The sequence below is a fragment of the Sycon ciliatum genome, chromosome 7, assembly GCF_964019385.1.
Source record: "Sycon ciliatum chromosome 7, ocSycCili1.1, whole genome shotgun sequence".
NCBI classification, from domain to species: domain Eukaryota; kingdom Metazoa; phylum Porifera; class Calcarea; order Leucosolenida; family Sycettidae; genus Sycon; species Sycon ciliatum.
The window spans coordinates 6,127,228-6,151,523 of record NC_088649.1 but is presented as its reverse complement, the minus strand read 5'-3'; the positions used below and the strand labels follow the sequence as shown (position 1 = coordinate 6,151,523).

At 48.2% G+C, this 24,296-nt stretch overlaps 1 protein-coding gene across 1 annotated transcript in view; it reads left to right on the top strand.

Moving 5' to 3' along the window:
• The first annotated feature begins 4,104 nt into the window (after nt 1-4,104).
• LOC135820829 (uncharacterized) overlaps nt 4,105-24,296 on the top strand; it is a 46,357-nt gene continuing 26,165 nt past the window's right edge. Inside the window, exons 1-9 of the mRNA XM_065333868.1 lie at nt 4,105-4,247; nt 4,465-4,852; nt 17,271-17,690; nt 18,577-18,819; nt 19,715-19,897; nt 20,036-20,329; nt 20,758-21,111; nt 21,377-21,596; nt 23,521-23,931. Coding sequence (XP_065189940.1) covers nt 4,799-4,852; nt 17,271-17,690; nt 18,577-18,819; nt 19,715-19,897; nt 20,036-20,329; nt 20,758-21,111; nt 21,377-21,596; nt 23,521-23,931 — 2,179 coding nt within the window. The 5' untranslated portion in view covers nt 4,105-4,247; nt 4,465-4,798. The remainder of the gene's footprint in view (nt 4,248-4,464; nt 4,853-17,270; nt 17,691-18,576; nt 18,820-19,714; nt 19,898-20,035; nt 20,330-20,757; nt 21,112-21,376; nt 21,597-23,520; nt 23,932-24,296) is intronic.

Sequence of the window (24,296 nt, the reverse complement as noted above, 5' to 3'; positions counted from 1 at the left end):
TATGGGCCAATCGCGGTCATCCATGCTTTTATAAGAACGAAATGGCGCTTTTAGTGACATTTTGCATACAAATCCCCATCTAGTAGGGCGCAGTCACCCAGTTTCGGTGGAAGTGCGCGAGTTCGATTGGGATTCAAGTAGGAAGGGAGCGTCTCAGCTTCCACTTCCTCGGACCAAGACCATTCGACTCAGCACCCCGAAGACTACAACTGGTGAAAATTTGATTTTAGGGTATACTTCCCCTTTAAAGGGGAAGTTCACCCTAAAATCAAAATTTCACAGTTTGTAGATTTCGAGGCGCTGAGTTCGGTGGTGAAGGTCCCATCGCCGTGCGATACGCCGTTCTGGAGATATTTGAATTTGAAATTTACCATGACGTCATGCAAAATTTTGCATGACGTCATGGTAAATAATGACGTCATGCGGCCGGCGCACACCCCCTCCACACCCTGTGACGTCAAAGAGATACAGGTTCCCGGTCTGCTTGCTTTTCAGTGAGCGAGAAAGAGTGGCGTTTGTGGAGTTTCTTTCTTGCCACCTGAACAGTTTCAACCACGATGACGGTTTGCTGTGCTGTTGGCTGCTCTAACCAGTCTGGTAAGCCCCCTGGGACCACGGTGCATCGTATTCCGCGGGATAAAGCTCTCCGAGCGGAATGGGTTGCAGCGATTCACCGCGAGAATTTGCCACCTTGTAAGTTTGAGGAGAGCTGTGCAATTTGTTCGGCACATTTTGAGGAGATGCCTTCCAGAGGAACTTGCACGAAGAGATGGGCAAAACGTGCCGCCGAAAGCTGAAAGCAGACGCTGTGCCATCGATTTTCCCGGACAGGCGTCCCCCAGCGAAGCGAAGGATGTCGTAGTATCAGGAGAGGCAGGAGAGAGAAGAGGTGAGTGAATGGTTCTGGTGATTTCGTGCTTTGAGAGCGTGTTGAAATTTTGTCTGTACATCGCGAGTTGGAGAGGGCAGTTTCATCCACTGTGTTGAGTACATTGTATACTTGTAGAAAAAATTATTTACAGATACCGGTACAAAGCTGTTTGCAGTGTGTTGATTGCAAGGTACTAGTATTGAATGAAGACAGAAGATCGTGCAATATATTTTTGTTTTATTTCAATTCAAGTTTTACACTGATGTCGTGAAAAGGCATACAGTGGTCACTAGCTCTGTCCTCTGCTTGGTAAGTTTCAATTCCAAGAAAGTCTTTATTGTGTTGCATTGTCACTGTTATCTGCGTGTATTTTGCGAGTATAATCCTAGCTCAAGCCTATGCTGAGCCGTATGCCGCAGCTTTTCGGTCTCCAGTTGCATGCGCATTGAGTCCAGACGATGGCATGATATCTGCTGATGCGTGCACACAGACCCCAGTCAGCACACGGGAAATTTAGAGGTGATGTTATGGTACCCACTGTGTAGATCAAATCCACACGTACATACGCTTCCAACACTGGCAGTACATTTTCATGACTATTCTTTTGCTATAAACACACACACGCACGCGCGCGCACACACACACACACACACACACACACACACACACACACACACACACACCTTTGACCTTTGACGCCAATCGCCGGAGGCAATGATGGCAATGCTACGGCAGAAGCCATAGCAACTTGTGCTGGAATTGCACCATTCAACAGCTTGCAAGGCTGAAGAATTGACCGTCACAATTCAGCCTGGTCTACACCATACAGCTACACACACACACACACACACGTGCAAGCACCTGGCTGACTACAAATAGTGACAGCTTATGATTGCTTTGCCGTTTGTCCATTATGCAGGTGTTCCACCGGACTCCTCGGCCAAGTTTTCCGAACATCAGCCATATGTATTGTCGGTATGCTGCGTAATGGTGCGAGCTGCTTTGGGGAACAGGGGAGTAGATCTTCCTGCAGTTAGTCTCGCATGTCAACGTACATTTCAGTGCAACAGCAGCACACTACAACAACAAATTTTTGAAGAAGTATACAAGCCAATATCCTGGTTATATTTTTGCACCATGGAACAGTATTTAATTTTGATGAGAAAATACAGTTCTCCGATGCAAAATCGACACTATTAGCACGTACCGGTTTCCAAACTCAGATGGCTTCGATCCGGCCTGCTGATGGATCTTGCCCAAATAGCCACGCAGTACAATGTACAGTGCGTGCTGGTTGCTGCAGCCTTCCTCGAACTGTGAGGTGCAAGTAATGCAGCCAGACTCTGTAACCAATCCGCGGCTGCCGATTCCGGAACATCTTTGCAGCAAATGCAGTCGTTCCGCAATAATTGAACGACGCATTTGCCACATTCACACCAGGACGTATTGCCAACGCGATCGGCAGGTGGCCAGCAGTCCTCTAAGCAAGCAGCAGGGTCAGTGTCGGCAGCAGCCGCTGCAGTTTCGTCAGCATTTACACCAACTTACTACGCACTCGCCATCTGCATGATCTCATCCTCGGTATACTCCGGTTCCTTCGCTGGCGTCCAACTCGCTCTCCTCGGAGTCACTGTCATCTCCTGACAAGGAGGTAGACCTACCCTGAATCGTCTCCGCTCTGAGCCTCATACTGCTTGACTTTCCGCCTTGAAGCCACTCTCTGCCAGGGGCTCAGCAGTCAGCCAGCTTGAAACCCCAGGGTCAGCAGCACATTCCATCAGCAACCTCTGCTGATTGCACAGCCCCAGGGACATGTCCGCCTGCAACTGACGATAATTATGCCGACGCACGCAACTTCTGCTCACCCCTGCGGAGAGCCCCTGCCTGAGCAATAACGACGGCCGGTGGAGCAGCATCAGATTTGCACTCTATCATGTCCACAATGGGCCGCGTCACCCTCAGACTCACTCTTCGCTGTTCACTGGCGTCCTGGGCAATACTCGGGAGGGCGAGGCCAGCGAACCTGACAGGCAGTGCCAACAGTTTGCGTTCAGTATCCGACTGGCTAGGACGACCAGTGAGGGCCGGAATCAGGTCTCTTCCAATGACCAGATGACACTATCCAGTTCATCGAAACCCGCAGATTCTGGGTCTTTGTGAGATCGCAGATGATAGTGCCAGTGATGTGCCAGCTAGCTGCATGCATTCTGAACTATTAGTATTACCGGTACTTGAAGTTGAAGTGCTTGCTGCACGTGCCTGGAACGGTGTGCGAGGGCTAGGGGAATCCCGCACCAGGTGCTTCCCCGGACACAACTGCTAAACGAGGGGAAATCCCTCTTCCCGTATGTGACATGACTCATTGACTGTCGCCTTGGAGTCGACCAATGACAGATCAAATTACGCGGGCTGGAAAGCGCGATCCTGCCTGATGAACGGTGATCTGGTGATGGAACTAGTTCCACTGCCCGTCGTCACTTGACGACGGAATCCACTCATGAGTCTACCATTTCAATGACAAGCTTCTGTGGTCTGAAAGTACATGCAAAAAGTCATGTACTGTAGTCCGTGTACGGTACGGTTGTCGAAGTCACTCTCACTCAGCTCACACAGAGTCACAGCTAGTACAGCCTCATTCAGGACTCGAGTCGAGTCACAGAATGGTTCATGTAATAAGTTCAAACGTCAAAGATTGTGAGTGATCTCCTTGGCTTGGGTGCGTACCGGAAACACGTTCCAGTCACTCATAGTCATACTCGGTCAGTAGAATCTACCGCTGCTCATCCAGCCCTTGCCGCTATCGCGGCGCGGGCTGGATTCCGCGGTACTGCCCTCATAGAGTCATACTCGTGCAGGAACCTGTACATCCGACATCGGGACATCGCATCTCGGCGGCTAGCCGCCGTAGTACCCAGCTGGTCCGCGAGCTAGCCGTACTGTGACCTTGGCGACTGTACTGCACTTCTGCAGGGCGATATCTACGGTAAGCCGAAGCGTGCACCACGCAATCATCTGATCATGTGCATGGCATTAGTGGCCTTCCTGTAAGTAACCAGTTACCTGGCCTACCTAGGCCGGCCCGCGCCCATCTTTCGTTCGCTGCGATCGAGCATGCTGCTATGCATGCATGCTCTGTGTCAATATAACACCTCGCACATGCTTGCAGCGTCGGTTTCTACCCGATCAGACCTTGTGAACGGATGAAGATCGTGTGCTAGTATCGGCAGCGCTTGCTGGGCATTGCCAAAAACCTAGATTCTGATTTCGTGCAGAAGCCTCCGATTCGTAGTGTGGTAGATCGACCACTACCACTGAGTCTGTGCCAGCCTCAAAGTAACCGTTGCTTACCTGCTCAAGACGCAGCGGTAGAGTGCAGGTGAGGTATTCTAGCCATGCATGTATCATTGTACTTGATGCAGTAATACTAATGTGAATTCAGAAAGACACTCTCCGACGCCGAACTAATAGTAATACTTCTTCCCCCTCTTACAATGATGTGCTACAGACAGTACAGACTCCTGCAGTAACCTGGTAACATGCCAGGATGATTCGATGATTTTTAGTATTTTTTACTGTCTCTTTTTGTCTTCCAGCTTGCTCTCGAGTCTCATGCTCATATATCATAGCTCACTCAGTCCAGGTCTTTCACTTTCAGCGCTATCGTAGATCGCGGAGCGTCACACTCTGGTGGTGTTTGCGACGGACTCGTGCTGCTGCATACTGTGGCCAGCGTAACCAGTGTAGGCTGTAGTACATAGTGCCGTGATCGTGAGCTCATAATCAGCCGCTTCGTTCCTCCCTGAGACTTGTCAAGGTTTTCATCGATCGAAGCAGGGCGCACGTCGGCAGATACCCGCTCGGCGCTGGTCTGACCTACCCGCACCGGTCGCTTTGTCGTGCCACGAGCACAACGGAGCAGCGAAGAGAATGGCGGGGCGGCCATTCCTCGACCCGCGCCCACCCGAGGGGGGCACAAATTCTGTAAGTACTGAGATCTGGATAATAAATTATTATTAATTTAAAAATAATTTTATATTCATACAGAGGTAGTTCTAGGTGGGAACTGAAATCCGATTACTAGTAACGTGTTCGAGTGCAGTACCGATGCAACATCCAGCTGGGGTCAGACCACCCCATGCTGCAGCCAGTGCAGGATAGCGGGGTGCTTGGCTGTGCTACAGGGAACCCAATGTCCATGCAGATGTTCTCACTGCTGCAAGGTTGGCCGGCCACGAGTTCTCAGGTAACTCCAGCCGAGTCTCGCACAAACCGTGATTTTTTTTGCATATTGCCATTTGAACACTCGATTGTACTGTTGTTTCTCCAGAAAATAAGCCGCACTGGAGTATAAGTCACAACCAGAGTTTTTGGCACGAAATACAGACATTTACTCCATTTATCACTGTTAATTTGACCATCATAGTTTAATGGTGGTGTTTAAACTAGGGCTGAGTCGGGTAGCATTTTCTTCGGGTATCGGGTTCAGGTCGGTTTCCACGGGTAGCACGGGTACCCGATAGGGTAATGTTGCCATGGTAACACCACAGTGCACCTCTTTCCTTACACACTTGGTAGACATGCGGAGTGTTACATGAATTTGTACACATGCACTCACGGTACATGATGTCATCTGCGACTTCGGGTTTTCTGGTACTATTCTGTACCCGTCTACCCGAGGTCCTCACGGATAGCACGGGATACCCGACTACCCGTGCACACCGCTAGTTTAAAGTGCTTTTTATACTCCGGATAATACGGTACTATAAAACATTTAATTTAAGGTGCATTAAAAATTCGGTGCCAGGGACCTGCCAGGTTTCAGGTGTAATTTAGAATTAGGTGACCAGCGTTCCCTTCACATACAGTGCATACTCTAGTGCCTTTTAGGTGTAATTTAAATTTATGTGCCTGGTTTCTCCACTGAAATCACCGAATATAAGGAGGATTAGCAAGACGAAATTCGCGTTCGCGTTCGCAAACATTTTTCAGTTCGCGAACTGGATTGCGAACTTTCGCATTTTTCGTTTGGAAAAGTAGTCGGAACACGAATCGCGGATTCGTGTCAGGACAGTCATAAATTTACCACGCTGTACTGTCTGTACACAATGTACGTCGTGTCAACGTCATCATGCATGTGCGAATTCTAGGCTATACCAGTACTGTCAGTCTATAGTGGTGTGCACACTGCAGTCTGTTGTCTGTAGTGTAGGATAGTCTATAGTGGTGTGCACACTGCAGTCTGTTGTCTGTAGTGTAGGATAGTCTATAGTGCTGTGCACACTGCAGTCTGTTATCTGTAGTGTAGGATTGTCTATAGTGGTGTGCAGACTGCAGTCTGTTGTCTGTAGTGTAGGATCAGACTACATTGTACTAGTAAGTTTTCATCGGTGACCTGTGCAGTGTAGGCTACTGACTCTGTAGCACTATCCTGGACCATGTAGGCTACTGACTCTCTATCACTATCCTGGACCATGTTGTGTGTAGTAACCAGAGTGTCTAGATTCTTGAGCCTGCCTCGGAATTATAGAAGCCTGGTTTGAATAGAAGCCTGATTTTTAAGATACACGGTCGGCACATAAGCCTGGTTTTAACGCTGACACCGTGACATAGAAATACCTGGGTTGAATAGAAGCCCGATGTGAATATAAGCCTAGCCATGACATCGGCTTCTACAGGATCGAATAAGCCCAGTTTAACTTTTAGTGCGCGACATCACCTGTTGTCCAACATTACGGTCTGCCTGGATATTGTGAACACACCATCACCTGTCAGCTCAGCTCAGGTGCATCATGACGTGCACGGTCATTGTCTTCACAATCTGTGGCCACTGCATGTGCATGCCTGATCTCTTGGTGTGTGTGTGTGTGTGTGTGTGTGTGTGTGTGTGTGTGTACATGGTGTGTGTGTGTGTGTACATGGTGTGTGTGTGTGTGTGTGTGTGTGTCCCATATGGTGCAGTGGTATGTGCAGCGATTTCCAATCGATAGATTGCGGGTTCGATTCCCGACGATTATGGTCACACACGTCTTTCTTCTCTTTCTCAGACTCTTCCTGACTTTTCTTTCATTCTCCTGGGTGGTTACCAACAGCCAGTGCATGCCGGAGTATGTGGTGTGATGTGTGTGGGGAAAAAAAATGAAAAAGACCCAAAATAGGGATTCACTGGCCAGAAAATGTCACTCCAAATAGCTGTATGGTGTAGACCAGGCTGAATAGTGACGGTCAATTCTTCAGCCTTGCAAGCTGTTGAATGGTGTAATCCCAGCACAAGTTGCTATGGCTTATGCCGTAGCATTGCTATCATCGCCTCCGGCGATGGGCGTAAAAGGTCAAAGGTGTGTGTACATGGTGTGTGTGTGTGTACATGGTGTGTGTGTACATGGTGTGCGTGTGTGTGTGTGTACATGATGTGTGTGTGTACAGTGTGTGTATGTGTGTGTACATGGTGTGTGTTTCTGTGTGTTTGTGTGTGTACGTGGTGTGTGCTTGAGAGTAGCTATAGCACTCCAGCCACTGACTCTTGAGCTGAGCTCTGAGCCCGTTCTTTTCTACTCACTTTGAAGGTCATTAGAGGTGACAGCTGGTCATCATCATATTGCCCCAGGGCACACTGTTTGGCTAGCCTTCAACAGTTGTCCTGACAGTATGCTCAGAAGACTTCAGCTGGCGCCTCTCCTGCTGGGGGCTACCTGGCCGAAAATAAGAACTCGTGCAACCTCCACTGAGCCCCCTCACTGTGACCACACGCTGTTGAAAGAGAATTGCACTCAAAGGGACATCCCCCAGCGCACGATTGCTGGGGACTGTCCCTTCGGCCTTCAGCAAGCTACATGTGGATAATCATTGAACTAGTCACTGAACTAGTAATACCCACTTGACTTGTAGTACAAGTACATGTACATGTACAATCAGTCATGTATTATTAACTGAACGTAGTAAGACTTAGTAACACTTGAAGTAACGTGTTGAACATTGGGAGAAATCTCTGTACCTGAGGCTGACTTTGATCACTTACTAACGCTGCCTTCATAATACCCCCGTGCCACCAGCATAGTACTATGTTGATCACTTACACTGCCCTCGCGCTGAAACACTAGCATTGCATACCTGCCATGGGACAACACCTATAGTGAATAAGACCACACAACCCGGAGTATCCCCAGTCTCCTCCTGATGATTACTTTTCAGCATGAAACTCGTGAGTAGAGGCATTTACCGGTAAATCACTTTTTGTTCCATCAATTTTCGTTTGTACTGATTTTGTGTAGTCATTCCCCTGTGCACTGACCGTGCATGCTGTAGCTAGGCATAATCATAGTCGCCATAGGCCTGATCTACATCACATGTGCGACTTTAAATTTTTAATTCAACGACAACTACTAATACTATACATCGATCATGTAAATCAAATCAAAATGGTAAAAATTAATGTTGATACTATTATTTAAACACAGTGATTGGCTTGACACTGTTGACAGATGCGTCGACTCTGCTCCTGTCAAACAGGTGCAGGGAAGATGCCAGCTGTGTTTATTATCATTATTACTAGTACAGTGACAGTACACAGTAGTACTAGTGATCTGGTGATTGGGCCAGTGCTACACCGCTGAGGCAGCCACATGTGGATGCAGTTGATGCATGTGAAGCAGGTCATTGCGCCATGGCAAGTGGCTGCGATGGCTGTGCCTGTGTTCATGTACAGTGTAGACCGTACAATTACCGGTACAATACTACCTCTTTACTACATTTAAATATTATCCTGCAAAGTATTTTGTAGATGCGTGACTTCTACGTCATGTACTACAATTGGTACATGACTTAAATAGCCGTCTGGCATGGTACAATAACCTTTTTTCTTTCTTATTTTTCTTTTATTCCCGTAGCTATGCAGAAGACGTTACTTCAGTAACGTCTGGCGCTAGCCAGGGTCCACACACAGCTTTAATTTGGTATTTGTTTGTTTGTGTGTTTGTTTGTTTGTGTCACGCCTGGCGCTATCCCGTATCTGTCCCGTATCTGTCCCGTATCTGTGACTACAAAGGCTCTACAGAATTGTACATAACAGCTGTCCACAATATTTGCGGGCTCCTGTATCTGTCCCGTACCGTACCAATATTCGTCGTATTATGTATACGACTCCCTGATGTAGAGGGAGATTTGGAACGAAATAGGGAGACGAGGAGGAAATTAAATTAGAATAGACGCCGAATAGGTGATAGGATGCGTCAGCATAAACAGCGTCAGCATAAACATACATGTACTTTGGAAGAGAGATCGCGTCGTCTCCAAAATAAGCGTGAACGAGCGATTCAGCGCCGGTCACAGGAAACGTCGGAAGAGAGATCCCGTCGACTCCAGAACGCCCGTGATCGGCAGAGTCCGCCGGTCCCAGGCAACGTCAGGACAGACATCCCGTTGAGTCCAGAACGCCCGTGATCGGCAGAGTCTAAGCCGGTCCCAGGAAACGTCAGGACAGACATCCTGTCGAGTCCAGAACGCCCGTGATCGGCAGAGTCAGCGCCGGTCCCAGTGAACGTCAGGACAGACATCCCGTCGACGCGCAGAAAAACTAAATCTGCAGCCTCTTTTGCCGTCGGACACGATACGTATTATAGGAGACTGTAAAGTTATGTAATGTCCAAATTTCCACGTGAGCAGCAGGTCACTCGTGTTGATTTTTCGACGTGCGAGCCAAATAACGCGAGCTGAACTTTCGCGTCGCAGACATCCCGTCGACGCGCAGAAAAACTAAATCTGCAGACTCTTTTGCCGTCGGACAGGATACGTATTTTAGGAGACTGCTAAGTTATGTAATGTGCTCCACATGCAACCATGCATTCGGCGTCGTCATTGGCTCAACAGGTCAATGTACATGTATTACTACAAAAAGGCCAGAAAATCCGATTACTGTATTAAAATCAACTAATTTTCGCTGGCGATTTAATTTCGCTGATTTCGCCGCTTGGTACCAACCGGCCAAAGTAAATCACAGGCCAAAGTTTGTCATATAGGAAATTGATGCATTATTGAGCAATGGATGCATGTGAGAGCAAAAATACCTATCGATTTCAAATTTGACGTGAAATTGCGCGTCACGTCGGAAATAACGTGCATCTTAACCTCTCTAATAGAGAGGTTTCTATTTCTCATCAGCCAAAATTTGTTGATTTACAGTATAAGGAGATAAAAAGAAAAGAAGGAGCAAACCAAAAGAAGATGATTATTAGAGAAATAACAATCCGCAATAAATTCTGCAAATACTTTTGCCTCAGTTCTTATAACATGTACGATGAGCTAGGCAAAAAAGCATAGAAGCATAGCGTAGGGCCCTGAGCTTCCAAGCTCTCTCGTTTTTAATGGCTTTTTCTTCTACCTCGAATGGTTTACAACCTGTATCACAATTATTTGTGGGTTCAGCAATAAAGGATGTGTGACTATGTTAGTAGTACATACCGTAGAATCCCGCGGATAAGCCCACCCGCGTATAAGCCCATGCCCGCGCATAAGCCCATGCCCGCGCATAAGCCCAGGGTTTATTCGAACATCACTAGGCTTCATCGTACAAGCCCATGGGCCTAGGTCATACCGAGAGTCCATAAATTATGGACTCTTGGCCATACCATGTACGTAGTACATGCACATTAGTTTTTGTTCGTACATTTCAGCACAATCATCGGTTGTTTTTGTTTGCACAATTGTTTTCAGCAATGTACTTCTCACTTCCTTGATACTTTTCAATAGCACAACTTGGTGTCGGCGTATAAGCCCATGCCCGCGTATAAGCCCAATTTCTCGTTTAAGCCCACCGAAATGTCCTTGTGAAACAGATAAGCCCATGGGCTTATCCGCGGGATTCTACGGTACTCAAAATGGGAGATCCTCCATATAGGCGTAAGCCTTTGGTTAATCCTGAAATAAAGATTATATAGTATTTCAATGACTGCAGTGTCTGCTCTAGGATTTCAAACCAACCGGGACACCTGTACCTGGCACAAGTCTTGCAACCGGGTCAGAGTCGGGTACATTCATGTGCGGCTATTGTACATCAGGGAGTATCCCAAGTTGAAGTGTCTTTTTTTCCAAGCGTGTTGAAGTACCCCCCAACCGGGTCGCTGACCCGAGTATGGAGCAGACAGACTCTGTTGTGGCCTCGTCTTTCTTTCTGTGCTAATTCGCGCACATGTTTGAAAGAAGGCATCAGCGCGAAGGCCACTTCATTGCAAACATGTGATACAGCTATAACGTTAGGAAGCACCCACTATAATGAATCGTAGCAGTGGTGGTGACCTTTTAGGGAGCTCCGTTGGCCTAGGCCTAGGACTTCATGGCCCCCCAGATGCACCATTATCGCTACTTTGTCACACCGGTGGTCCGATGGAACAGATCCTTGTTACTTGTATGCTGTGTGCCTCGTTGGAATCCTCACTGACGACGCTGGACTAGCGCTCGCCGCTCGCTATGCACTGACTGTCTGTGTCTGACTCTGTGCATGAACGCATGCCAGTCATGGACTACTGTCTGATGAAGATCGTCTCTCTGGCCCAGTCTGGGTCTGACGATGACGAGTGACGGTCGCTTTTCCTCACCCAGCCAACCTGTGTGTCAAATAGCCGGCCCTGATACATGTACATGGGTTTTAAAATATGATGCCAGAGAACTCGGATCCGACCTCAAGACTGTACCGCCCCAGGCGACGCGGCCCTAGCACCACACACGTGGCACCTATATACAATCATGTCCATTGTATGCTAGAATGGGGACTTTCCCCGAGTTTGGCAGAGGGAAAGTACCTTGCTGCACTTTGCTCTGGCCCTCTGTCTGGGGACTCCCGCTGGTAAGTTTCATGCATGTTTGCTATGTGGATAAAGAAATGGAGCAGAATTCGAGGAATTGCCCGCCATAAGGTTTGTATGGTTCTGCCAATTTCACTGCTTTTCGAGCAGAATCTGCCACCTTTTCGAGCATCATCCGCCAATGCCTACCCGCCGTCCGCGATGCGATCTCTTGGCTGGCACGTCACCTGGTCACACTCACAGGTAGATCGACTACAGTGCAGAGTAGACGGTACACAATAGTCACTTACGAGTATCATTCTTTTCTCATGCACGATCGAGGGATGATTGAGAGACGATCGAGAGACGAGACCATAGGCATTGGCGGATAAGGCTCGAAAAGATTGCAGATTCTGCTCGAAAAGCAGTGAAATTGGCAGAACCATACAAACCTTATGGCGGGCAATTCCTCGAATTCTGCTCCATTTCTTTATCCACACACCAAACATGCATGGAATGTTTCAGAAAAGTTCCGAATTCCGCCAATTTTTCTGCCGGCATTATCCGCAAAATATATTAATGCCTTGTAGACGAGGGTCGTATTCGCAAGGTTGACTGTCGTACTTCCAAGAACATGTACTGTAGTAGATCTACCAAGAGTAGAAAGGGTATACTCTTGGCAGTGGGAGTCGAAATAAAACAAAGCCTAGGCCGAGTAAAACTATCAGTATGGACTCACTTGTATGGTCTAACCCAGAGAAAGGATTGATGGACATGGCAGCCATCTCTTTCCCAGTGATCACACCAACGCTGGCGTTTCTTTGTGTCTCCGACGACTGTACATATACATGATTGTATTGTTGTTGGTTTGACAGCATGAAACAAGATGGAGGACACCGTGTTCGGAACACAGTCACCTTACTGCTGTCATACCAACAACAACATGTGTGAACTAAAACAAGGTTTATCTAATACTGTACTTTACCGGAGCGAGGGTGTACCCAGTGTGCTGACAGTGCTCAACACCATGGCGGAGGCAGAGCGTAATACAAAACAGAACAACAAGGACAATCAAGACTTGTTTGCTGCGACTTGAAGTTTCATGCTCTCGCAATCATCAGGCAGCAAACAAGCCTTGATTGTCCTTGTTGTTCTCTTCATATAGTACTGTACGTGTACATGCTGCCCATTGTATTTCCAGCGTTCGTCCTGTTCTTGCCTTGTTGGGTCGCAAATCAAATCAACTGCCCTGTACTAGCTGTGTGGCACTTTCCTGGTCATCTGTCGCCAAGGACTGGTCATCGATTCACATTCTTCGAATTTTAGAGGCTCGACTACAGCCGAATAATCATCTGTTTCAGAGTTTCTTCAAAATTGTAGAACAAATTGGAAGCGTCTACAATTCTTCAATGCTGTAGACTGGCTGGTATATGCATCTCCGCAATCCACGCCAGTCCAACCGAACACTTAGGAAATGTAAAAACGAACGTTTTCCTTCCCTTCTCTTCATAGGCTCTTACAGGGGATAAAGGAACAAAAATGACTAACACAGCAATTCATATGGGCAAAGAATTGAGGGACATACACATCACGCTACAAGTGTGAAAAGTTAGCGGGTCAAAACAGCATGACGATTCTCCTCGAAGTAGTCGTGACGTAAGTACGATCATGTAGATCTACTCAGTACAAAAATTAATGATTCTAGATCTACATGACTGCACTTACTTTGATCGGACGGATCGCCCGGATGTCGACATGACTGATTGTCCTCTTGCATACGCATGACATTTTCGATGTTTTTTTGGTTGAACATTTGCAAAAAATAAGGGGGTTCCGTGGAACCCCGGACTCCCCCCTCCCTCCGGATACGCCACTGGGTTTCCCCAACTTTGTGTAGCCAGTGAGCTCTCGGGGGCGGTGGATCTGTAGCGATCTCGCTGCCATGACGTCAATCACTCACCAACACACATATACGCATGCGCACGAAACATCTCTTCCTCTAGGCTCTAGCTCTTTGTCTTGAGTGAACAAGAAACTGTCAAGCATTGTAGTCCTCTCCACCGGAGTTGTATTTCCCTGGCCCCACGGTGGTATGTTCCAGGAATCATCTGTCACCGCGATTTTAGAATAATTACAGATATGTCCACTGCCACCTCGGGTGCCTAAAGATCATTTTCCACTAGCTTGTGGTGCAGTACAGTGCGCTATTAATTCTAAAAGTTTGGAGTGATGGCGGAACACACTCCTGGCAGTTCCTGGGCTAATCTTGCGAAGAGAAAGGACGGATTAATTCACCCCAGATTGTTGCCGGCGCTTTTCAGAATTTAACTGCACAGCCGAAGACTGCTGGCATGTGCACGCTGCCGGCGACAGGTACTTTTGTTACGCTGCTTGTTATCTGCACAGTTATTGCCATGTACTAGTAGTACTGTAGTATGGGCCATGGAGGACGACCCATAATAATACCGTTGTTTATCTTGATCGGTTGACAGCATGTTACCGGGCGGAATGCGCACTGTGTTGAAAACAGTGCTCCTGACAACCGAATTGACCGATGAACATGCTAATCTACCAAACAAGGCATACATTATGCCGTTGTTCGTTGTTCTTTGTGGCTTAGTCACAAGTGTGTAACTGTAAGCACGTGTCCTGATGTGGATACCGTTACGGTCACAAGTCTCTACTGTAAATATACAAATTTTCGGCAGCTATTTAATTTCGGCTACTTCCTCCGTTAACAAAAACTTCGTGATGGATTTTGATGGATATCAAAACGCTTAGAACAGGTCAAGAACAGTTTGTATCGACTGCTAATCACTGGACGAAGCTAGTTCATCCGGTGTACAGAGTCTTTACAAGAGAAACTGTTGGCGGAATGAGCAGAGAGTTCAGTTTGCGTCGCTTTCGCCCGACTCATTTTTCACCTGCGTGGCTGTCGTCATCTGCTGCACGAGAGTCGTCATCTGCTGCACGCGAGTCGTCATCTCTCTCAAGTCGTTGATCAGCTCGTTTCAGCCTTGCCTCGGCTTCTTTGATCACACTCCACTGACCTTGATGTCGCCGTCGTTCAAGTAAGTTGGCTTTCAAGCTGCGTGATCCGCCGCGATGGCGATTACTCGTTTCCACCAGGGAGTCGTGAAAAATATTTTTACGACTGGTTTCATCTTCGTTCTCCAGAACTCTGCGAAACGAGGAGTAAAGGCAGAGCCAAACTGATTCCATTTTCTCTAATGGATACCCCTGCCAGCACTGAACGGCAGCGGCTAGCAAGTCCAGTCGACTTTCTTTAGCCATGAGACTCGTATCGGACTGCATACTTCTGAAATAATGCATGGTCATCAGCATTCGAATCTGCGCTTTGCGCAGGTTGAACAAGAGCTTGAGTTCAGAATTGTTTTCATTGAGCCGTGCGATCGGAGCAGCTCCTTGTCCACTCGCTCATTTTGTGGGCTCGCTGCTCCGATTTATCACTCTCTACCGCTCTCCAACTTACTTAGTGCTAAAGTGGTAGAGAGGCCAAGCAGCGCAATAACCCCTCGGAGAAGTGGTATTTCAGTTTCGCTCGCCATGACTGTCATCACCTAAGTTTCCACAGCGCAACCATCGATTCCGCTCGGCTTGTTGTGAAAGGTCGCTCTCCTTGCATCGTACCTCTTTCATGGCATGCCAGGGAAGGCCAAGAAAGTGATTGCGACTCATTTCACGGCGGTTTGTGCCCAAATCAGCCCCTCAAAAATCCATCACGAAGTTTTTGTTAACGGAGGAAGTATATTCGGCACCGACCCAAAACGCCGAAATTAAAACGCTGATGAAATTTTTCACAGCATCTGTCGCACTATACCATGCCCTCTACCCCACGCTGAAAATAAATCGCTGCCAAAATGTCAAAAATCGTGAAGTGCCGAAATTTTGCAGCGCCGAAATTTTGTATATTTACAGTATGTGCATTTCCCCATGGGGTTTCTGTTATGACTTCTGGAGTGCTCCGTCCGCTCCTTCGTGGACATGCCATAAGGTTGTCTTGCCTTGAGCCTCAACCTCCGAACTACACTATTAAAGTGTTACGTTCGTGAAAGGGCTCTGAAAGGTGCAGACTTTCGTTGTGAAGTGTTGATATGCCGAAGACTGCAAGATGGTACTCACTAGCATACATTTTCAGAAATTTCAGGTGCTCAACATTAAAATTATTTGTTTAGGTATGTACGAAATAGAGGTTGCGACTTCGGCGATGATTTTGTTTAGGAATGGGTTTGCCCCCACACTGATTCGCTGGTTCGATGGACTTCTCGTGTTCTCTGGATGGCAGTCGTGAGTCAGTCAAGTGTCAAGTCGTCGGCGGAATAGCGCGAGCTCCAGTGTGGGGGCAAACCCATTCCTGTTTAGGTATGTGGCCAAAAAACTACATTTTAGATCAACCTGTTGCTATCAGGTTCGGCCTTATTTTCTCTGCGCTGCGCTGATGAGTCCACAAAGGACGAAACAGTTCTATCCGCAGATTGAGTGTTAGGCCAACAGAAAATTTAGGTACACACACTAGTAAGCAGTCCCCCACTGGATGATGCAAGTCAGTGCTCTTGAGGCTATTGGAATTTTTAAAACTACGGAGAAGGAGTGTCTATTGGGTAATGTGCTGGTCGATGTGCAGCTATTAAACATGTTAGGTATGAAAGAGATGCTCCGAAAGTAGCGAAAGTAAAAGTACGCTAAAAATGTGTGAAATTACAGTATTCAGTGCTTGTCAAGTATTTTATTCGTGAGGGCGGTTTCACTGGCTCTCCGAAACAGAGAGAGAGAGAGAGAGAGAGAGAGAGAGAGAGAGAGAGAGAGAGAGAGAGAGAGAGAGAGAGAGAGAAAGAGAGAGAGAGAGAGAGAGAGAGAGAGAGAGAGAGAGAGAGAGAGAGAGAGAGAGAGAGGGAGAGAGAGAGGGAAGGAGGGAGGGACGGACGGACGGAGGGGGGAGGGAGCTAGCGGGAGAGAGAGAGAGAGAGAGAGAGAGAGAGAGAGAGAGAGAGAGAGAGAGAGAGAGAGAGAGAGAGAGAGAGAGAGAGAGAGAGAGAGAGAGAGAGAGAGAGAGAGAGAGAGAGAGAGAGAGAGAGGGAGAGAGACTAGCAGACAGACAAACCGACAGATAGAGAAGGAGAAGAAGGACAGAACACATGTTTGCCAACTGCATCACGTATATTTCCTCAGACATCTCCCCCCCCCCACCCCTGTTCCCTTTCATAGAAACATTGGAATCTCTCCTGTTGGCATTTGGCAGCACCAGTTCGTGCATTACGTCCAAAACCACACGGTAAACCACGGCCGGTCAGAGATAGGATATAGTTGACCAGTGTTCAACTCTCCTAATCTACCCACACACCTCAGTCCTGTGTCCACCCCAGGGCCGGGGCAGCCGAGTCAGCAACCCGGGGGGGGGGGGGGGGCAAACTAACAGGCTGCAGGCGTGTGCTGACAGCGTGCCCAGTACGCATAGTTCACGCATGTGAATTAGAGAACTCTCATGAAAGAGGGAAGAGTGGAATGTCTGTTGCTGCTTCCCTCTGTCCGGCGTGTAAGAGGAACTCAAGAAAAATGAATTTTGAAAACACATTTGTATGCTGGTGTTTGTGTTGCTGTTGTTTTAGAGTGGCTTCATGTCAAGTCAAAGTTTCGTGGACTGTGTGAACAGGACCAATGTACCGTTACCAGGTGCTCAGGCTGCAGTGGAACAGTCATTTGATGCTGCAGCGCTGCAACATCAACAGTTGCAGCACCAGCCATGGTCAATGCAACAATATCAAGCGCAGCACCTGCAGCAACAGCAGCAGCCGCATGTACAGCAGTCGCCAATGCAACAATATCAAGCGCAACAGGTGCAGCAGCTGCTGCCGCAGCAGCAACAACAACTGCAACAGCTACAACAACAGCAACAGCTGCATGCACAGCAACAACAGCAGCGACAATACCAGCAACCACCGGAGCAATACCAACAACCAACGGAGCAATACCAGCAACCACCGGAGCAATACCAACAAGCTACCAACCAGCTTGCTGAACTAAGCCAGGTAGCGATTTGTTTGACAACTCTGACGTGTATCAACTAGTCTAGCATCAACCCTCGAGTGCCCATCATGCCAGGGACTATGAGATAACAAGCCATCTGGCCATGACAACCGACAACAGGGGGCTATGTTCAGACCAGTTTAGAAACATGCAGGGGGTTGTTGCAGGTGTCGTCAAGTTTAGAATGTGGCCGGAATTCGGATTTTACACAGTCTGCACGTTGTGAGGTGAACTATCTCACTCATATTACACTCTTATGTAGGAGAGCAAGGAATTTCTTCATACTGCAGCCCCCCCCCCCACCCCTATCATCTACCACCCCTTTCATCTCCCACCCCCACCATCTCCCACCCCCACTATCTCCCACCCCTATCATCTCCCACCCCCATCATCTCTCACCCCTATCATCTCCCACCCCTATCATCTCCCACCCCTTTCATCTCCCACCCCTTTCATCTCCCACCCCCACCATCTCCCACCCCTATCATCTCCCACCCCCATCATCTCCCACCCCCATCATCTCCCACCCCCATCATCTCCCACCCCCATCATCTCCCACCCCTACCATCTCCCACCCCCATCATCTCTCGCCCCTATCATCTCCCACCCCTTTCATCTCCCACCCCCACCATCTCCCACCCCACCATCTCCCACCCCCACCATCTCCCACCCCCATCATCTCCCACCCCCATCATCTCCCACCCAATCATCTCCCACCCCCATCATCTCCCACCCCATCATCTCGCGATCCTTTCTCCTTTCCGTATTTCATATTGCGGCGAGGGAAAGGGACCAAACTTTGAATTGATAACTACACCGCATCGTGCAACAATGTCAGCCGTTAAACGAGTTTTTCTCCTGCTGTTATCGTGTATTTGTCTTGTCCAGGTTGCATCTGCGCTGCCTGCATCCTGTACCGGCACTGCTTCTAACGGCTTTAATGTCGCTGGTCAGCAGTACACCCTGCCAGGCATTGGCGCTGCATTTGGGCAGGACAATGTAGGAACGGCAATGGAGGATGGCATGGATTCGTCTGACAAGGGCTACTCTTCTGGACCAACGGCTACTCTTGCCACCCTTGCTGGTGACATTGAGCTGGAGCCGATGTCAATGCAATCTTCTGGCCCGCAGGTAAGCCACTTTAAAGTGCCCCGACCAGGGAAGGACCTGGTGATGGGGTGCTCTCGCTGTACTTTTCAGTAAATCCAATTGCCACTGGCCTTGCTTGTTCCCACCCCCTGTTCATTAATGCCAATCCATTGGTCACTGCTTCAACCTCCCCCCCCCCCCCCTCCCCCCGCCTCTCCCCTGATGTCAGTTCCCACACTGGCATGCGCGGGCCTGAGGTGGGTTCTGGTATGAAGGGGTTGCTGCCACATTATTTTGGCACGGAAATACAAGAGGCTAGGTAGACTGCTGTACTGTAACTTGAAGTTTCACACGCTGAGCGACCATCAAACAGCACCAACAGACAGCACCATCGAACAGCACCATCGAACAGCACCATCAAACAGCACCAACAGACAGCGAAACACTGTCCCCATTGTCACAGGGAATTTTTTTGCCGCTCTCCACTCAGATGCAGGTGTGTGGAGCACTCATTCGAGATGCCCCGGCCAGCCCTGATTCACGGTGTAGGCATAGCACGTTCAGCGGCATGGGTACATCAGTTAAAGCCATGTCGGAATGTTTTTTGTGGTGTGTGTGTGGTGGTGGTGGGGGGGGGGGGGGGGGGTAGGGGGTGTTTGAGTACCGAAAGCAACCCCCAGCCGCCTGGTGCTTAGCTGCCTAACACTGAAGTGGAACTTGTCAAAATATTGACACTTGCATGAGACGTACAGGTTCCTGGCATCATTTTTGGCGGTCACGTGAAGCTACAGTTTCATAGGTCTTTTTTAAATCTCCACAAATGCCTTTTAATTCCTTTAGAGGACGACAATTGGGGCTGGGCATTGTGAGTGGTCGCATCTTCAAGGCTACATTGTCGCGTGTTCTGCGTGTGATTATTCTATGCAATTCCTTGTAGGGGCTATTACCAAACAACACCACTCCAACTAGAATACTTCCACTGGGTGGCTCTGCATCTTGCAATAATGGTGGTGTTGTGAATGGAGCTCCATTTCAACCATATGCTCAAACCAATGGCAATGGTTCAATGGCTTTCAATACCACCACCAACACTAGTGATCCTCACACCACCCATAATCAGGTTCGTATGTGAGCGATCGTTGTTGTGTCTCTGTGTCTCTGTGTCTCTGTCCGTCTGTTTTGTTTTCGCCTTGCTACCAGCAAGGCAGCAGTGGTGTTGTTTCTGTCGCATTCTGTACTCTCTCTATTTTGCACTCAGGGTCCGCAAACAGTCCATACTGTGAGCGCGGCTGCATTCTCTTGCAGCAGCAGTAGCGACAACATCAACAACATAAGCAGTGGGAGTGGCGCGTCCGATGCGGACACTGCCCTGCCTAATGTGAATCAAATTGACCGGCGTCTGTTGGTTTCCCAATCCGGTCTTTACCAAGAAGGTGGATCCAGCTTCAATGTCGGTACTGTGCCAGTGGCCAACCATATGATTAAACCAGCACATGCTGTAATGCCTGGATCAAACACAAGCATCTCTGTTCACCCAGTTCCTAACAGTCAGGTACTTTGTATGCTCCTTGGTGTCTACATGTGTGCGCGCATGTGTGTGTGTGTGTATGTGCGTGTGTGTGTATGTGCATGTGTGTGTGTGCGCGCGCGTGCGCGTGCATACGTGCATGTGTGTGTCCATGGGCAGAGGTGGGCTGGATGCTGAGGCAGTGAAAAGAAATCCTGCATGCTTTCTGAAGACCGGAACAACTGTGCACTTCTTGCAAGGGGCGTTTATAACAACTCGCTCAACAAGTACAGAATGAGATACTGACTTGTTTCCATGTCCCAAATTGGGCCCAGCTAACTGGGCATTGCGATGCGTTTGGCAATGAGTTTATCCCAAGTCAAAATTATTATGAACTTGTTATGAACTCATTGTAGAAGTTTCCTAACCACCTCTATATCTCGTTGCCTTTGTGCTTGCTGAAATCACCCCAGGACAATTTCAGGCCGCCTGATGAATTGGACACAGCCTTCATCAACAGTCAGCCTCCCGGCCGCAACAATGGTTCCATGTTGCATGCTGCCGTCTCGAAGTCACACACTGGCGTGGTAGCTACCAACGAGACAGCTGTTTCACTGCCGATAAACGATCGGTCATCTCTGGCTGGCCAACAACAGCAGCAGCAACAACAACAACAGGAACAGTTGCAGCATCAGGAGCAACAGCAAAATCAGCATGAGCAGCTGCGGCAGCAGCAGCAGTGGAATTCACACGGTGTAGGCCTGCACGAATGCCCCATACTATCCGACAATGATATTGAGGATTTACTTGGACGTATGACACCGGATGTGAGTTGACCTGGCCTGTGTGTGTGTGTGTGTGTGTGTGTGTGTGTGTGTGTGTGTTTGCGAGTCTCTGGGTTGTGTGCTTGCGAGTCTGTGTGTTGTGTGTTTGCGATTCTGTGTGCGTTTGTGTGCGTGTGTGCGGGCGCGCGGTTGTGTCTGTGTGAACGTTCTTATAATATTATATTTTCTGGGTTTCCTTTCTTCAGGGGTCTGACTGGGTTCTCTTTCTTGCGCTTTGTAATTGTGTTGTGTTGTTCTTTGTGACCAGTCTGGAGAGGCAAGGCACATGGCTAGTTCAGGACAATGTGGGCCTCACATCACGACTCTGTCATTGCCGGCAGGTAATGACGATGGAATTGACCCCTTCCCGGCGATGGAATTCAACCTTGCAGAAGTGCCTCACAGTGCCCCCACTGCGGCTGCATCTGTTGCTGCTGCTGCTTGTGCAGTCAGTACCCCACACGGACATAGTGCGGAGGAAGTCCAAGGTAAGACCAGGGCCAGTGAGGATGAACAGCTGTCTGGCCAGTCTGAAGCACGTTTTCTCTGTTGCCTTAGTTTCCTTTTTGTGCCAAGCACTGTGAAGAAACGGGGATCTATCCAGTACTACTTCGAAGTAAAAACCAGAAAAAAGTTCCAGAGTTTCCAGTAGCTAGTGTCGTATGATAGCCTCATGCCTGAAACTCAGAGTTGGAGCGCAGTCTTCATTCTGTTCATCCTTGTTGCTATTTCGAACTACTGTATAGCAGGAAATTTTCGGACGGAAATATTTTCGGACAAAGCCGAATTTCGACCTTTCGTCCGGGTTTTATTTTCGTACAGTGCTGCATGCTAAATGCACGTGTTCGCAAGCAGTACCCATGTATAGTGTACATATTTTCACATGAACAAATTTTAGTACGGAATTAATTTTAGTACAAAAGAGGCCGTGTATGAAATCGTACGAAAATAAATTCCGTCCGAAAATTTCCTGCTATACAGTATATATTTGTCCACTCTCCGGATAGCTATCTGTTTGAACATAGCTTGAGTGACTAGTCACTCAAGCTAGTCACAATGACGTCTAGTGAACAACAAAGCATTTTAAACTGACAAAAAGTAAAGTATCAAAGTTAAAGGGCTCTAACTGTGGTGAAAAAACGAGCTCTGTTGGGGGACAGCAACTTTGACGCTTACCAGATGGATGCCTACTCACTCAGTCGCCCATCTCTCTTGCCTCCTGTCTCTCTTTTATAATACTTCGTGTTGTTGTTAAAGGGGAAGTTAAGGCAAAAATCAAAATTTCACCAGTTGTAGTCTTCGGGGTGCTGAGTCGAATGGTCTTGGTCCGAGAAAGCTGAGACGCTCCCTTCCTACTTGAATCCCAATCGAACTCGCGCACTTCCACCGAAACTGGGTGACTGCGCCCTACGAGATGGGGATTTGTATGCAAAATGTCACTAAAAGCGCCATTTCGTTCCTATAAAAGCACGGATGACCGCGATTGGCCTATATGTTGTAGTCTTTTGGACGCTGAGTCGACTGGTTTTGGTCCGAAAAGGCTGCGATGCAACGTTCCTCCTTTATTCCCAATCGAACATGGTTGAAGAAGCGGTCACGTGCTCCTGGGTGCCAAAACCACCTGGTCACCACGCCAGCAGGCGACAACTTTCACACTAAAGTTCAACTCGAGTGACAGGACTGCACCCAAAAAAGGTCAAAACAGGCTGTAAGTTGTACCCTGCAGGCACGGTGACCAGGTGACTGGTGTACGCAGGAGCACGTGACCGCTTGTTCAACCATGTTCGATTGGGAATTAGGGGCGAACGCTGCATCGCAGCCTTTTCGGACCGAAACCAGTCAACTCAGCGTCCAAAAGACTACAACATATGGGCCAATCGCGGTCATCCGTGCTTTTATAAGAACGAAATGGCGCTTTTAGTGACATTTTGCATACAAATCCCCATCTAGTAGGGCGCAGTCACCCAGTTTTGGTGGAAGTGCGCGAGTTCGATTGGGATTCAAGTAGGAAGGGAGCGTCTCAGATTTCTCGGACCAAGACCATTCGACTCAGCACCCCGAAGACTACAACTGGTGAAATTTTAATTTTTGCCCTAACTTCCCCTTTAATGTGGCTTGTTGATAATTACTGTAAGAGTTGAAAGTGTAACGAGACTTTAAGTTTAGCGATTTGCCAATTTTCCCACTAAGTGGGCACACAGTTTAATGACCCTGCCAGCACCCACCTATCTTCTATTTCTATAGTGCAACGTAGAGAAGGAATAACGCACGTGTAACATTTCTTGAGGTAACGATGTACTCTTTCTCGTTGAAAAGCTGGACTGTGTACCCCGTTAGAGATTCAACTCTTACAGAATCTTCTTTTCACTGTTTCCGCCTCTTTGTCAATGTGACTATTGCTGTTTTCTTTAGAACCTGATGACATGGCCGCGAGCAAAGCTACACCGTCCACTCAGTCGGATAACAACGTCAGTGAAATGATGGCCAGACTTCTACAAGTCCTGAAGAAGAATGAGGAGTTGGAAAAAGCACTGAAGTTGAAGGAGGAAGAGGCAGAGCACCATCGTGTTGCGGCCCTGGAAACAACTCGTCTTGCCGAAGAGAAGGCTCGCCTTGCTGAGGAGAATGCTCGCTTCAGTGCTAAGGAGATTGCCCGCCTTGCTGAGGAGAAGCGTCTGGCAGAGCAAGCTAGGCATGACCTCCAACAAGCTGTGAATCGGAGCAAGGCCAAGCCAGGGCTGCTTGATGCCACCAGGTCAAAATCAAGGCCAAGACGCGCACGTTCGTCATCAAGACCGATCATTGAGCCAACTGAAAGAGAGGGTAGGTGAATAGTGAAATGGAGAAATGAATGTACTGTATTTCCCGGAGTATAAGCCGCACCCCCCCCCCCCCTATTTTTTGCCAGGAAATACAGACATCTATCCTCTTTATCATTGTTAAGTTGATCATCTTAGTAGAGTATAAACCACACCCCTTTTTTGAGGTGAAATTTGAGTGTTCAAAGTGTGGCATATACTCCGGAAAATACGGTACTGAGTGTTTGTTCATTCGTTCGTTTGAACAGAACAAAAAGTTCTATTAAAATACATAATGTACAGGCTGTGCTTTATTGCCATGCACACCGTACGTACCAATTATTGCCATGCACTGTACGTGCCAAGTGTGACCATTTGTTTTTGTTTGAA